The sequence below is a fragment of the Sitophilus oryzae genome, unplaced genomic scaffold (genome assembly GCF_002938485.1).
Source record: "Sitophilus oryzae breed Bouriz unplaced genomic scaffold, Soryzae_2.0 scaffold_494_pilon_pilon, whole genome shotgun sequence".
NCBI classification, from domain to species: Eukaryota; Metazoa; Arthropoda; class Insecta; order Coleoptera; family Curculionidae; genus Sitophilus; species Sitophilus oryzae.
In genome coordinates, this window is record NW_022147078.1 from 628,293 (window position 1) to 645,235 (window position 16,943).

Consider the following 16,943-nt stretch of genomic DNA (forward strand, 5'->3'; position numbering starts at 1 on the left):
CGTTGTGTAGTGTATGTGTGTGTTGCGCTTTGTTGTGCAATATTTTAGTTCTCTTAAGCGGCCCATACATTACCAAACAATTGCGTAACGAAGCGATGCGCAACGTTACGTTGCACAACTGATTCAGCGGTCCATACACTATCAAACAAGTTGCGCATCAAAGCGATGCGCAACATTCCGTTGCACAACTGTCTCACCCATGCAGTTTTCTTTCATTTTGGTGTTGAATTTTCCAGAACGCAGTACGGTAATATTTCCCCAGAGAGTTTATTCTAAAAAAAATACGTAGGAAACCATTGAAGAAATGCATGAAAAATACTTTTCATTTCATTAATTTAAAAGTCGAGATATTTTTAATTAAATTGTTAGTTTGCGATATAGTTGCGACGATAATTTTGCCGAGGTCAATTTTTATTTTCAAAACGACAACAAACCTATTTTCAAAAAAATATTTTTCCTCGAATTTTAACCCTTTATAGGTTTATGGTCGCTAAATCGACCACTTTAATTTAACCAACTAATCAGTCGCGTGGAAGTGTACTATCACCCAGTTTGCTTGCTATGCTTATTTCTATGCGAGCCTTGGTCATTAAATCAACCATATCTATACGTTGGCTGAACTGGCGCGTTAACGTAAGCGGTTGAATATTCGACCAGTGACCATTGGTGACACTAAGTTTTTACAGCCGTCCTTGACGCCGTTTTTTTTTCATTGTATGGTATAAAATATCATACGATCGAAAAAAAAACGGTGTCAGAGATGGCTTGGAAACGGAGATCGCTATCAAGCCAACCTGACGCCATTTTTTTTCGATCATACTGTGTAATAGTGACGTGACAATGTAATACATGACATATGTTAATAATTAGGTAAGTTAAAGTTCGCAAAGGGGTAAAATTCGATGAAAATTATAAAGCAGAAAAAAGAAAAAGCTAAAAAATGGTCGTAAAGTAATTAAAAACTGTTGTTAATTGTTTTAAGGACTTTTTTTCGTGTAAGACTTCGTTCCAGACGCTTTAACGATCACAACGGATAACAAAAAGTACTTTGTAACGGTGAACGAAGATCTTGATCGGTAAAAAACTCATTAACGCCGAATTTAGCGTGATGCTTTTCGACGAGCGACAGACCCACGAAGGCTTCTCTACGGAAAATTAGTTTTCCACCCCCGTCGCAACGGGAAAACGGAGAAACGCAGTGCATTAGCTCGATAAAAAAGGACGGCAAGCCAAGGACAACCCTCGCTTACAGGGTGAATAAGACTTATTACAGAGAAAAATCAAAGTTTTTTCTTGATTTAAGTAAGAATGAACGATGTAGCTAGAAAAACTGCTTCCCAAGTCGAAACCAACTTAAAGCGGATCTCAAGAACCTATAGAAGACTCCATCAGTAACTTGGAATGGAAAGCCTCCATCAATCTAAAACACTCGAAGAAAATTTTCAGGACTTATGACCGAGAAAAATTAAAGATTTTTATTGATTTAAGAAAGAACAATCTTCGGATTTTCACGGGGTTTCTAACAGGACACTGTCTCCTCAACAAACACCTCAGTAGATTGAAGCTAAGAAACAACGAATGCAGATTTTGTGGGAATATGTGTTATATATGTCCTATGGGTATTTCTACAATACAATTACAATCTACAAAATAAAATAGTATTTTTTTTTTGTAAACTTACTGCTGTGTCATTCCAACGGAGACTAATTGTCAGCAGTGGCTTACTAAAGCGACCCATACATTATCAAACAAATTGCGCATCACAGGCTGTTGCGCAACGAGTTGCCAATGAATGGTAACGTTTGATGCGTTGCGCAATTGTTTGATAAGTTTCAAGAATGTTTGAATTCTTTTTTGCAACAGGCGTTTGCGCAGCGCGTTGTGTAGTGTATGTGTGTGTTGCGCTTTGTTATGCAATATTTTTGTTCTCTTAAGCGGCCCATACATTACCAAACAAATTGCGTAACGAAGCGATGCGCAACGTTACGTTGCACAACTGATTCAGCGGTCCATACACTATTAAACAAGTTGCGCACCAAAGCGATGCGCAACGTTCCGTTGCACAACTGTCTCACCCATGCACTTGGTAAAATTTTGATCAAACTTTTTATTAAAAGTTCTGCATTGTTTAAGAAACAAAAAACTAAAATATTGCACAACGAAGCGCAACACACACATACACTACACAACGCGTTGCGCAAACAGTCCTGTTGCACACAAGAATTCAAATATTCTTGAAACTCATCAAACAATTGCGCAACGCATCAAACACTACTATACATAGGCAACTCGTTGCGCAACAGCCTGCGTTGCGCAATTTGTTTGATAATGTATGGGCCGCTTTAGTTCTTTCATCCAAATTCTTTGTTTTCTTTTTCGTTTTTTGGTATTATTGACATCATCTAGAGTATATACGATAATAATTGACGCAATGGCAATTGAGGACATGATTGTTTCTCAAACAATGCACAACTTTTAATAAAAAGTTTGATCAAAATTTTACTAAGTGCATGGGTGATGCAGTTGCGCATCGCTTTGTTGCGCAACTTGTTTGATAGTGTATGGACCGCTGAATAAGTTGTGCAACGCAACGTTGCGCATCGCTTCGTTGCGCAATTTGTTTGATAGTGTATGGGCCGCTTACGTTTGATGCGTTGCGCAATTGTTTGATAAGTTTCAAGAATGTTTGAATTCTTTTGTGCAACAGGCGTTTGCGCAGCGCGTTGTGTAGTGTATGTGTGTGTAGCGCTTCGTTGTGCAATATTTTAGTTCTATTAGTTCTTTCATCCAAATGCTTTGTTTTCTTTTTCGTTTTTTGGTATTATTGACATCATCTAGGGTATATACGATAATAATTGACGCAATGGCAATTGAGGACATGATTGTTTCTAAAACAATGCACAACTTTTAATAAAAAGTTTGATCAAAATTTTACTAAGTGCATGGGTGATGCAGTTGCGCATCGCTTTGTTGCGCAACTTGTTTGATAGTGTATGGACCGCTGAATCAGTTGTGCAACGCAACGTTGCGCATCGCTTTGTTGCGCTATTTGTTTGATAATGTATGGGCCGCTTAATAAACAAATTTGCCTAACGGACAAAAAAATACTTAACGTTTCGGAAAGTATATCTCTTTCCGTCGTCGGAAGCAAAAAAATACAAAGAAGAAAGAAACAAACTATTTAAAGTATCTAAATGCAACTATTCGAGAACTGACATTATATTAAGTTAAACTTCAAAATTAACAATTATTACCTGATAACAATTACTTAATAAGGTAAAACCGTTGATAAAACCAAAAAGCTTCGAAGTTTCTGTATGATTATTTTAAATTTGATTACTAAATAAAGGTTAATATAGGCTTTTGTTAATGAATGATGAGAATAACTAATGGATAAACTATTTAACAAATAAAAATTGATTTTATAAAGTAATTAATCTATATACAGGGTGGTCTAGATTCCAGACCTCACTTCGCTGTAAGGGAGTACAAAGTTCAGGTCATTAAAAATGACAAATGTAAATAAGGCTTTAGATTTTTGCGGATACTGCAAACTGAATGTAAATCTATAGTGTTTATACACTCATTGTGTCACTCTGTAGAGAAAGCCCATTTCTTTAATTATTTATTACACTACTAAAAACATTTTGTATGTTGACTAGGTAATAGAAATTAATGTCCGTGAATAACGGTGTTGGCATTTTATTTTTTGGCGTTACATCATTAGGAAGGGCTGTCGGCAATTTTAGCAAGCTATATTGTATATACAGGCATCATGTATGATAAAATATATACAGTAGAAATTATATGGTTTGGGGACACGTGAAATGAGAAAATCTCCACCATGTTTTCCTCACTCAACAAAGCGTCCGTCGTTTGTTGACTCAAACAGCATCGTCTGAATAATTCAGAAAAATAAAATAAAAACCTATTTATATGCAAAAGAAGAAATGGCTGCGAAAAAGGGCCTAGTTCAATCGTTTCCTTCGTTTTTCTTTTCAAATCTACATATTATTGTTGAAGGGAAGCTGTTAAAATTAATGTATACGTCTGTCTTCGCTTTATTTCTGTAGCTATTTTTTCTCAACTTCTTTGAAGCAAATTTATATTAATTGTTTCTAATACAATCTATTTTATTTTTTTGTAGTGCTAGTGCTTATTAAGGGTAACCCTATAGAAGAAAAATAACAGTGGCATATACTGTTTTCGGCTATTTTTGGACTATATAAGAAAATTGTTATATACTCACATTCTATTGACCTTAGATATTGTAAATATGCTGGGGGAGAAGAGAAATTGTGTTTCTTTAAGTATTTTTTCAACCAAACTTACGGGATTGGGGAGCGAATAGGGGTGCTGGGCGGGGTAAAAGCGTACAAACTGGGTAAAACATGACATACAAATATAGAAAAATCGCATTTTCCATTTAAAAAAGATGAGAAAATATACAGGGTTGTTCACCATATACGACACGGAGTATTGTAGCTAAACGATTTTTAGAAATTTCAAGTTTTGGGTTCGATAAAGGACTATTAGAGGTACAATTTAAAAATAATTTTACAAGATACAGAGTGTCCCAAATAAGTAAAAAATATCAAAGTTGTATTTTTTTAAATGGAACACCCTGTATATTATTACATTTTTAGTTTCTACGATTAAAATAAAGGTAAATTTGATTAAGGTTTATTATACGTAAACTTTACCGTTTTTGAAATATTTTCAATTTTGTGAAATTGCAGTAAAAATTTTAAGGCTTCATTTCTCCAAGGGTATCAAAGTTTTTAATACTAAATATTTACTGAAGTTTATTTATTGATCAGTTACTGTGTTGCAATAATAAAAATAATACTACCTTATACAGAGTGTCTAAAAATTTATTTTAAATAATTTCTAGCTTTGAACGCCAATAACTTCTTTAATTTAAATGGAACGCCCTGTATATTTTAGGAGAATCAGATACAAAATTTAATTGTCTATCAAATTGTATTATACCATTTTTTACCTATCCCTTCAAGTTTTCGTAGAAAATGCATTTTCTTACTCATTACCCATGGAATATTGACATTTCAGATTGTTTTTAAAGCAACAAATGTACAAAATGTACAGGCTAGTAATATTATCGTTTTTAGCAAAACGATAATATTACTAGCCCATTTGTATGCAAAAAGAAAACTATTTAAATCTTTATAAAAGAGTATACCATTAATTAAATATAACACCATTATTTCCGCCCACATACTAATTAATTACATACTTAATTGTGTGTTCGTTAATAAATTATTCTAAATAAATATGGATTTGAGTCAGAAATAAATATAATAATAAGTTATCAAAATTAAAGTCTCTGTGGTTATAAATAAACATTTATTAAACAGTTTTTTTTATTTTTTAATGAAATAAACAAATTATATCGACAATATTAGTATCTGTACTCTTTAAAAATTTGGTACATCTTTAAAAATAATCTAAAATGTCAATATTCCATAGGTATATTGATAAATAAGTTCTAAATTACAAGAAAATGCATTTTCTACGGAAACTTAAAGAGATAGGTAAAAAATGGTATAACATAATTTGATAGACAATTTAATTGTGCATCTGATTCTCGTAAAATATACAGGATTAAACAAGTTTTTGCCGTTTGAAGCTAATAATTATTTAAAATAAATTTTTAGACACTCTGTGTAAGGTAGTATAATTTTTATTATTGCAACACAATAACTGATCAATAAATAAAGTTCAGTAAATATTTAGTATTAAAAACTTTGATACCCTTGGAGAAATGAAGCCTTAAAATTTTTACTGCAATTTCACAAAATTGAAAATGTTTCAAAAACGGTTTAAATATAATAAACCTTAATCAAATTTACCTTTATTTTAATCGTAGAAAGTAGAAATTTAATAATATACAGGGTGTTCCATTTAAAAGATACAACTTTGATATTTTTTACTTATTTGGGACACTCTGTATCTTGTAAAATTATTTCTAAATTGTAGCTCTAATAGTCCTTCAACGAACCCAAAACTTAAAATTTGTAAAAATCTCGTCGTTTAGCTACAATACTCCGTGTCGTATGTGGTGAACAACCCTGTAGATTATGCACGGAATTTCAAAATATTTTAATTTAATATTTGACACATATTTGACGTTATGAGAATTTTAACACTTGATTTGACATGACACCGACAGAAGGGAAAACAATGTTGCCAGTCCCACTGAATTTTCTATTCGGTACTATTAAAAAAATTAGATAATGTTAATATAAGTTTTTATTTTTAATGTCAAAAAAATAGCAACCACAACAGCGCGACAACGTGCGAGTCGTGGATATGTGTACATTTTTACATCATGACGTGCACTATTGATATTTGTGTCTCTATTATAGAAGGCGATTCTTATTCTCAGAAAAAGAAAGAGGCTCTATTATCATTTAAACGGTTTTGTCGCCTGTTTTACAATAATTTAATTCGAGGTAAGTAACAGGATGCTGCGCTAAATAACAAGCTGCTCGGCTCTGGCACTTTGAGACGATAAATACACCGTATCGTTGGAGAAATCAGTCTAAAAATGATTATTCTGAATAAAAAGCATCAAAAAATAACCAATCGGTCTTAAAAAATACATTTCTATAGCGAGAAATAAAAATTGAATATAATTTATTTTAAAGTAATTGAACGGGGGGTCTAAATAGACAATGGGTAGGTTATCAAGTAAAGAGCTGATGATAAAGTAGAATAAGAAGATTAAAAAACGAAATTTAGAATAACCTTAAATAGAAAACAATTATTATAGGAACAAAATGGAATTCAAATAGATTTTTCGGCTCTATGTTTACTTATTTCTCTAAGTACAAACGTATAAGAGTAAATCATCCGTTTATTCTTTTTTGTATTGAGAAAAACTCGATATTCCACTCGGGAACTCTTTCCAGAATTTTCCCAATTACCCACACACGCTCTTCGCGCAAGTTTTCGCAGAAGTTTCCCGCAATGAAACTTTTCAATTTTCCACGGCTGCTTGTCCGAAATTAACTTTTCTTTTCTCGTTAGCGCGACGTCCCCCCAAATCGAACATTTTTCTTTATTTTTCCAAACAAAAGTTCCTTATTACTTCGATTCCAGGATTAATAACAACAAATGCGCGCTGCGTCGTACAACATGTTACGTGCTTTTCGCCATTTAATCCACAATATAATAATATAAATATACTAGCGGGTACCCGCGACTTCGTTCGCGTCGAATTGATCATTTGTAATGGTGATGATAAAGCAAAGCAAGAATTTCCATTAACATACAAACTGGATAAAATTTTCTCACATTTATGTCAGCATGAAAAAAAACAATCGAGAAAACCCTCCTTATCGAACCTCTACACCCCACAGTCAATCCGTTTGCCAAAAATCAGCTTTAAACGTCAAGCAGTTTAAGCAGAATCGTGATTACTCAATGGTCATATTTTATGAAACACCCTGTAAACATTTTTAAAAAATCTTAAAATATGTAAAACAACAAAATAAAATATACGTGTTTAAGAGTTTTTCCGAAAAACTAACCGTTTTTTAAATAAAAAATATCCTAATATTTGAGGGGTGGTTTCACCCCCGTAGAATTCGAGTTTCGAAAAATCCCTTCTTATCGAACCTCTACACCCTAAAGTCAATCTGTTTTCCAAAAATCAGCTTTTTACGTCAAGCGCTTTAAGCAGGATCGTGATTAATCAATGACCAGATTTTTCGAAATACCCTTTATACATTTTAAAAAAATCTTAAAATATGTAAAAAAACAATATAAAATATACATGTTTAAGCGTTTTTTTCGGAAACTTGACCGTTTTTTAAATAATAAATATTGTAATATTTGAGGGGTGGTTTCACCCCTTTGGAACTGGAATTTCGAAAAATCCCTTCTTATCGAACCTCTACACCCTAGAATCAACCTGTATGCCAAAATTGAGCTTCTTACGTTGAGTGGTTTGAGCAGGATCGTGATTAATCAGCGAGTCAGTCACTTAAAGATTTTATATGTTAGTATGAATACCAGCCCACTGTAAAATATACAGAGTGAGTTTCCTACGATGTTCTCTATGGGTATCTCGGAAACTACTGGAGATAGAGAGTCGGTTAAATGGGGAAAGAATTGCAGTTTTGTAGGGTCATAAATATGCGCCTTTCAGATTTTTGTTCATGGCTTACTAGATATTTCGAAAAAAACAAATTTTGGCTATTTTAAAAATTGTCCCTAATTCCATTATAATCCATTTTAGACAAAAAGTTTTCAGATAAAAGTTGTAGATAATCACATCCCTAATTATTTTTTCTAAAGCTTGTCATTGTTGACATATGACACAAACATATATGTTTTTTTAAATTGAAACCATAGTTGGCCATGACTTCATGGTGCAAGTTTTTAAGCTTTTCAGCGATATAAGCTATAATACGTTTTTTTCACAAAATTACTGAGTTATAGCCAATTATTATCTTTCTTGACGAATTTCACTTAGTTAGCCATGGAAACAAGTTCAATCGTCGTTGCTCTCAGAAATGTGAAGCTGTCACATCCAAACTTTGTAAATTAAAATAAACAAAAATTGTAAATATGATTTTTTTCAAATGAAGAAAAGCGTGTAGGATTATTGGTTCAACTTTTTCCAGGATATGTTGACCGCACCGGTGAACGTTACTTACGTTTTTTAGAGAACGGTTATCAAAACATGTTAAAAAAGTTAAATTTAGATACTCGCGCATTAATATAGTTGTTACAACAAGACTTTCATTTTGACACCCCCCCCCCACAATGAGAGAAATGTTAAAAATTATTTATATCATAATTATATAGACTCAGAGATCGAAAGAAGTGGACCAATTGCATGGGCCTCCTCGATCACCTGACCTATCCATTTTAGATTTTTTTATGCGGTATGGTTAACAAGGTTTACAAAAGAACTTAGGAATTAAGAGAGGCACTCGAAGAGGCGGTACAGGAGAAGTTTAATTAAGTCTACCGGTCGTTCTGTGAGAAATAGCTAGAAATTCAGTTTTAAAAAGATGCATTTATGTACTCAAAACAATGGCGGATTTTTTGAACAGTTTTAGTTTGTGTGATGTAAATTGTAAAGAGCCGTTTATTAATATATTTTGTCTTTTTATAAGATATAAATCATAACAAAATAAGAACACCATACCAACTAAGTGAAATTAGTCAAGAAAGATAAGAATTGGCTATAACTCAGTAATTTTTCCAAAGTTCATGGCATTAATGGTTGTCGTCTCGGCGCACTCAGTGAGTTCTGGTGTTTCCCCATTTTCCCCACAGAATCTGCATTTGCCATTGTTTCTTAGCTTCAATTTATTGAGGTGTTCGTTGAGGAGACAGTGTCCTGTTAAAAACACCGTGACAGTCCGAAGATTGTTCTTGCTCATGGGTATAATCGATCGGTGATTATACTATGCCACTATACTATACATGGAATATTATTATTATTAATGCGTAAATAAGTATTATGCAAACAGAAATAAACCTTTTAATGTCATCTTTTTTCAATGACAGAAAACAATTTACAATTACTCGTCTACGTGTGCGATAAATTTAATTATAAAAATGGCGCTTACCTTTCAATTTCAAACCGTTTATAGACCATTAAATTATCTATCGTAGTGTACAGGGTGGGTCAAATTCGACGCTTTTTAATGGAAACACCCTTTTCTATAGGAGATAGACGAAAACTAATATCGGTGTCTGGAGCTCAATTTTCATCAAAAACATGATGGTGAAAACCGCACATCAATATCTGTTACCGATTCGGAGTTACGGGGTGTTTTTCAAAAATGTGCATTTTTATCAAATCGCTGTAACTTTTTTGCTATGGAAAAGTTTGTATTTCTATGAAAACATTTCCAAAGCACCTTTTTACGTAGAATTTAATGGTTTAAGTATATTTCTTTTAAAATTAATAATTTAAGAGTTATCAACAGAAAAATTGATTTTTTATTTGGTACACCCTCTATATTTTTAATTAACTGAAAAGAATTTAAAATTACCTTTCCAAAAATATAGCACACTTGATATTTTGTTATAATCCCCTTCGAAATACAGAATTTTTAAAAGTTTGGTTTGGTTTGGTTGTAGACCCCTTATTGATGATATGCCCTTAATGGATCTCGAAAACATATTTTTCCAGCAAGACGACGCACCGCCTCTGAGCGCTGAAGTTATCAGCAATTTTTTGCAGCCAATTTCAAGAATAATTGAAGAGCTAACCAAGATCCCAGCCGTTGGCCGTCGAGGCCGCCTGACTTAGTGCCCATGGATCTAATCCTATGGATATTACTATTATGGACTATGGATATTTGCGAAAGAATAAAGGTTCCTTATTCTTCCGTATAATCTAGACAAGAATTAGGAATACTTAGCAGTTATGAGAGGGTATCTTTCACACCCACTGAGTTGATGAACTCCGCGAGAAATGTTCCAAAACTGCCCCGTCTGTCCATAACAGAAGACGGTCGATATGTCGAACACCTGTAGCAAAATCTCATGTCTTGGTTTGCTATTTATTTTTATTGTTATTAGATATAGTTTACATGTGTTGATGTTTGGTAAAATATATTTTAAATTGCTATAAAATTCTGCATGTCTCATAGCAAATATTATTTTCGTTTTAATTGATGCTTACAGCTAGAATTTTTTTGCATTACAGCTGGTGCTGTTCAAAGCCTACTTATTGAAAGCGGGCGAATTTTTATATACTCTATATCTCGAAGAGGAATCGAGCAAAATATCAAGTGTGGTATATTTTTGGAAAGGTAATTTTAAATTATTTTCAATAAATTAAAAATATACAGAGTGTCCCATATAAAAAATCAAATTTTCTGTTAATAATTCTTAAATTATTAATTTTAAAAAAATTATACTTAAACCATTAAATTCTACCTAAAAAGGTGCTTTGGAAATGTTTTCATCAAAATACAAAATTTTCCATAGCAAAAAAGTTACAGCGATTTGTTTGAAACACCCCGTAACTCCGAAACGGTAACAGATATCGATGTGCGGTTTTCACCATCATGTTTTTGATGAAAATGACAGAGCTCCAGACACCGATATTAGTTTTTGTCTCTCTCCTATAGAAAAGGGTGTTTCCATTTAAAAGTGTCGAATTTGACCCACCCTGTACAATAGCGATATGCAAATTAGAATAAACAGTTCAGTTAGTCGAATATTCTTGGAAATTTCGTTTTTTCTCGTTATTTCTGTCATTAATAAAATTGCATTTATCTCATCAAGGAGGCCGAAATCGACAAAATTTCAAGAGGCACCTTTTAATCAGCATTCAACTGCTTACACTATTTCGCTAACAAAAGAAAAAAAGTCAGTGGCGTACATGCTTTTTTATAAAAATATTCTAGTGATAACCCATATGCATATGACGACATTTTTTTAGTTTTAAAATATGTCGTATTTATAGTAACTTTTACCCTCAAAATTTCATTCGTAACGCTAAAAGTACTTTGAAGAAAAGTATAATAAATCGAAAAAAGATTAAGATTTTAACACCCTGTAGCCAGGAAACAAAGCAGAATAGGACCTATGTGGATATGAAAAATAAATCTTATTTTTACTTGAGGAATCTCCCCACGAGAGACACATGTTTTTCAAATACCCTGTATAAAAGAAATATTACACGTAAGTAAATGCCGAATGAGTATATTATATTTTTTATATCCCAATAAATTTTTTTTATAACTGATTCCCATTTATTTTCTGTATACCTCATGTAATTACAAAAAATGAATTTTCACCGTAGCCTGATAAATCTTTGGATAAATCATAAATTTTTCCAAGCACCATTATTAACAAGAGCCAGCAAATAGAGAGCTTTATCTCTTCGACTGCTGTTTTTATATAGCACTCCATAACTTTTGTCGGTAACTTTATTATCTTTTTTATCTGGGTTAATATTAAATCTTCAACCACTGGATTTTGTTATACTTGCTACCAGGGAGGTTTAAAAAGTTTATTAAAAAAAAAGATTGTATCTATCAGATGCCATGTGACTATTATGTAGAAAATCTTACGATATAAAGAAGATCACAAAAAGATCTTTTTATTCAGAACTTCAGCTAAACAAGCATTGAAATACTAGCGACTTTTAAAACTTTGCTAAAAAAACAAATACTATGTCACTGTAAATGTCCGAATTTCGAGTTGGTTAGCGTGGTTATTTGGAGGGTGTTATTCATTGGTAGATCCTAGGTTTTGCGCGTTTATCCTAGATTTAACCGCATTTCGGACAATTACAGTAACAAATATACCGTGATCAGCCAGTGATCCTTGTGACGCAATCTCACAGGTAAATACATGTTTCACTCTTCACTAACAACACGCCGTCATCACGCCGTGTATATAAATTGTGTAGCTATATATGCTTATTAGAATGTTTATAATTGTATAATAATTATAAAACTTATTTATTTTTTTATTTCATATAAAATTACGTTTATAATCAACGCAACGTCAAGTTTGATTTGCTACATCAAAGTGAAGCTCTGTTGATTAATGTGTAAATCTGTCAATTATAAATTTAATTTCTATATTAGATTAGCCCTTTGTCAAGGTAATTTGATGGCCTTGTTTCAACTAGCAGGCTGTTAATAATATGTATATTATTGTACATACCTACATATTATACCGGTAGCGTCTCAAAAGTGGCTCACTCCTATATTTTTTTTATTTTTACAGATAAAAAAATGATATTTGGTATATTAGTATATGATATAAATTGGGATTGACATATTGAATTATTTTTTTTGGTCATTTCCTGTTTTACCGGAAATGACTACAAGTTTTGATTTTTAAACGGCACCCTTGGTATATTATTACTTTATTCGATAGAAAATAAAACTCTGAATAGAATGACATATCATATGTCGATTTTTGACATTTTCGCTTAAAAAAATCGTATTTTAAATTGCCATGGTTGTGTTAAAAACACTAATTTTTAATCAAGGAGCCTTGGAAAAATAGACTTGTTCGTTTGATTTTCATGTCTTGTCCTGGCCGGTTAAAAGATACCCAAATCGTATTTTTAATCATATCTCAATTTTTTCAAATGGCTCATTAGCATATTTGGAAAAAGCATTTTTCTACGAATAATTTGGTACCACACACTTGGTATTTCGAGTCAAATTGTCGTTATGAACAGCATGTTACAATTTCAAATAAACCATTGCGAAAAATCCATTGGAAAAGAAAGAACTTATAGGGGTGAGCTACTTTTGAGACGCACCCGGTATATGCAAAAAATAAGAGACAACCTTCGTATAGGTAACTATTTAAATTACTTAGAACTCTCAAAAATGAAATTAGAACAAAGACCAATTGCAAAAATATTTTCTTCCCAAACATATTCAAAAGACCGAGTCTGAATATTTACCCATATGGCTTTTCATGTTTGTGTATATTAATATAGAATCTTTTTTGTTTACTTTAACGAATAAGACCTATATAGTTAGTTATTTTATTAATTATTTTTATCTAGAATCACGCGGAAAGTGAAGTAGGTACTTACCTAACTAAAGTTGCACACACTATTATTTTAGTGGAGCATCTACATATACAGGGTTGTTCACCACATACGACACGGAGTATTGTAGCTAAACCATTAGAGTTTTACAAATTGTAAGTTTTGGATTTATTGAAGGACTATTAGAGCTACAATTTAAAAATATTTTTATAAGATACAGAGTGTCCCAAATGAGTAAAAAATATTATAGTTGTATTTTTTTAAATGGAACACCCTGTATATTATTCTATTTTTGTATTCTATGATTGAAATAAAGGTGAGATAAAATTTGATTAAGGTTTATCACACTTAAACCTTACCGTTTTTGAAATATTTTCAATTTTATGAAATTGGAGGTAAAATTTTAAGGCTTCATTTCTCCAAGGGTATCAAAGTTTTTAATACTAAATATTTACTGAAGATTATTTATTGAGCAGATATTGTGTTGCAATAATAAAAATTTTACTACCTTATACAAAGTGTCCAAAAATTTATATTAAATAATTACTAGCTTTAAACGGCAATAACTTGTTTAATTTAAATGAAACATCCTATATATTTTTCGTGAATCAGATGCACAATGTAATTGTCTATCAAATTGTATTATACCATTTTTTACCCATCTCTTCAAGTTTTCGTAGAAAATGCATTTTCTTATAATTTAGACATTATTTATCACTATACCCATGGAATATTGACATTTTAGCTTATTTTTTATAAGATGTAACAAATTTTTAAAGATGTAACAAATTTTCAAAGGGTGCAGATACTAATATTGTCAATATAGTTCGCTTATTTAATTAAAAATTAAAAAAAACTGTTTAAATATTTTACCCAATTAATATGATCCCAGTATTCAAACTACATTAATTGACTGTTTACGTTGATTAATAATAATTGCTAATTGCTCCAAGTACTAAAAAACTGAATTTTGTGTGTGTATTAGACAGTGTGTAAAAAAGTAAAACCTTATAAATTTTGTTGCATTTTTTGACGGATGCTTATTTATAAAAACAGAAGTAGAGGGAGATGGCCGATTCTACGCCAGGATCAAGGATCAGGCGCACTGCGCATGCGCGTAGATCAGCTAGGAACATGTAAAATACGCTAATAAACAAGAATAAACAGGTTTGAACCGCTTTGAACAGCTTTAAAACAGAAATAAACAGGTATGAACAAAAAATGAACAGGTCTGTTGTTTTAAGCTAAAAAGCAGTTCAAAGCTGATCAAAAGCTGTTCAAACCAAACCAAACCTGTTTATTCTTGTTATAGCGTATTTTACATGTTCCTAGCTGATTTACGCGCATGCGCAGTGCGCCTGATCTTTGATCCTGGCGTAGAATCGGCCATCTCCCTCTACTAACAGAGCCGTTCATTTTCATAACTTATTATTATATTGATTTCTGAGCCGAATCCACATTTATTTAGAATACTTTATTAATTAAAACAATTTAAAAGCATGTAATTAACTAATTTTTGGTGTTTTGGAAAAAATAGACGACGCGCCCCATCAATAAAAATTCGACAAATTTGCAAGTAGCCAATAAAATGAGTGGGCGGAGCGATTTGCGGTGACGTACTCGTCAAGTCGACGTATAAAATTTATTGTTGTTTATTTAAATGATTTTTGTCCGCATTCCTTTCATAGACACAGATCGAGCAGACGAACTGTATGTACATTTTATACGGCCAACTTGAAGCAAAACTCTAGCTGTAAGTTTGACGCGGAAGCTAAGAAATAACTCTCTGATATCCAGGCATGGCAGCTGAATAAAATTTTATCTGCATCTGTTATGGAAATGTAATAAACTGAGACGCAGTTCAAGTTCCAACTTAAAATGCATTTTTAAACCTTATTAAATTCTATTTTAAATCAATCACTCTAAAAATTCTACTTTTTTATATATTTTGAGATTACTACCCTAGATATTTTAATGGATATTTAATTGGAAAATACTATGTCACAATCTCTTCCAAGTCTTTTTGATAATTTATCTAAAACATATTCAAGACGATAAAGTCAAGAATAATATACTACTACCTAGTTTCCTTTTGTTACAGATGCCAATCTTCTTAGAAACACCACATTTCCAAACGATGGAGTACGGATAATACCTATCAACCAATTCATCAATACAGCCCTTCAGAACCAACCAAAATGGAAGCAAATATAATGCTCACCATAAACTACACCACCACAACCCCAGTCAATTCAACTTACGACTACCAAACCAGCGAACTGAACTCCTTATACGCTATCTGCGAACTAGTGGTAGCAGTACTGGCTGTAGCAGGGAACGCACTGGTCATCCATGTCTTCAGAAAGGAAAGAAGACTACGCAGAAGGACTAACTACTACATTGTATCCCTAGCCGCTGCGGATTTCTTGGTGGGATTGCTAGGGATACCTTTTGCTCTGATGTCTTCGGTTGGACTACCCAATAACCTACATGCTTGTTTGTTTACTGTGTCCCTCTTGGTGGTGTTGTGTACTATATCGATATTTTGTCTGGTTGCTGTTTCTGTTGATAGGTATTGGGCTATATTGCATCCTATGGGGTATTCGAGGAATGTCAGGACAAAAACTGCGTTAGGTAAGTTGGTCTTCAAAATACCTTTTACAGACACTTTTTATTGTACTATTCATATCATTATCATTACGAAAGTTTTATTTTAAAAATTTGTATCTTTTGAAAAAGGTAATAGATTTAATTAAGAGGTGAAAGAATAAAAAAATATCAGCAAAATGTTAACAGAGCTGGTACAAATGTAAGAATTTGATATGGATGAAGAAAAAGATATGGAACGGAAAGGAAACGGAACGTATAGTGTTCATTGTCCTATTCATTTACATGATATAATATTTTATGTAAACGGAAGTGGGGAAACGGAAGGGAGCTGATATCGAAGGTAGAATAGTGAGAATCAACTTTAAAAGTGGAAAATAAAAAGTTATTAGGATTATTCAAATACATCCATTTATTTGCACAAATCTCCGATCGAACCAATCGTTTTTAGAGAAATCCACTACAAGGTTACAATAAACACAAGCACGGTGAACGTTGTTACAATAATAGGAAATCTAAAAGCGAGAAGTGGACCTTTTAGAGGAGGAAAACACCCCGTTATTTTCATTATTACCACCAACCCCGAAACAAACCACTGAGAAAATCTTTTCTCTGCCCTCTCTATAGCAAAACGATTTTGTTTTATGGGTTTAATTCTCAGAGAAATAAGCAAACGTAGGGTTTCAAAATACAGTCTAAGTTTGCGACAATCTCTTAACGAATCTGACTGGGCAATACGATTTTCTATGGGTGTTAATTATGTTTCTTAGAGCATGAAATATAGTGTCGGATTAAGTGGTTATGTAATTATGACGGT

At 32.4% G+C, this 16,943-nt stretch overlaps 1 protein-coding gene across 2 annotated transcripts in view; it reads left to right on the top strand.

Moving 5' to 3' along the window:
• The window catches only part of LOC115886506 (5-hydroxytryptamine receptor 4), a 39,156-nt gene that overhangs the window by 7,490 nt on the left and 14,723 nt on the right, over positions 1 to 16,943 (top strand). For both annotated transcript variants that reach the window (XM_030905687.1, XM_030905689.1), the window contains exon 2: positions 15,621 to 16,153. In XM_030905687.1, coding sequence (XP_030761547.1) covers positions 15,718 to 16,153 — 436 coding nt within the window. In that variant the 5' untranslated portion in view covers positions 15,621 to 15,717. The remainder of the gene's footprint in view (positions 1 to 15,620; positions 16,154 to 16,943) is intronic.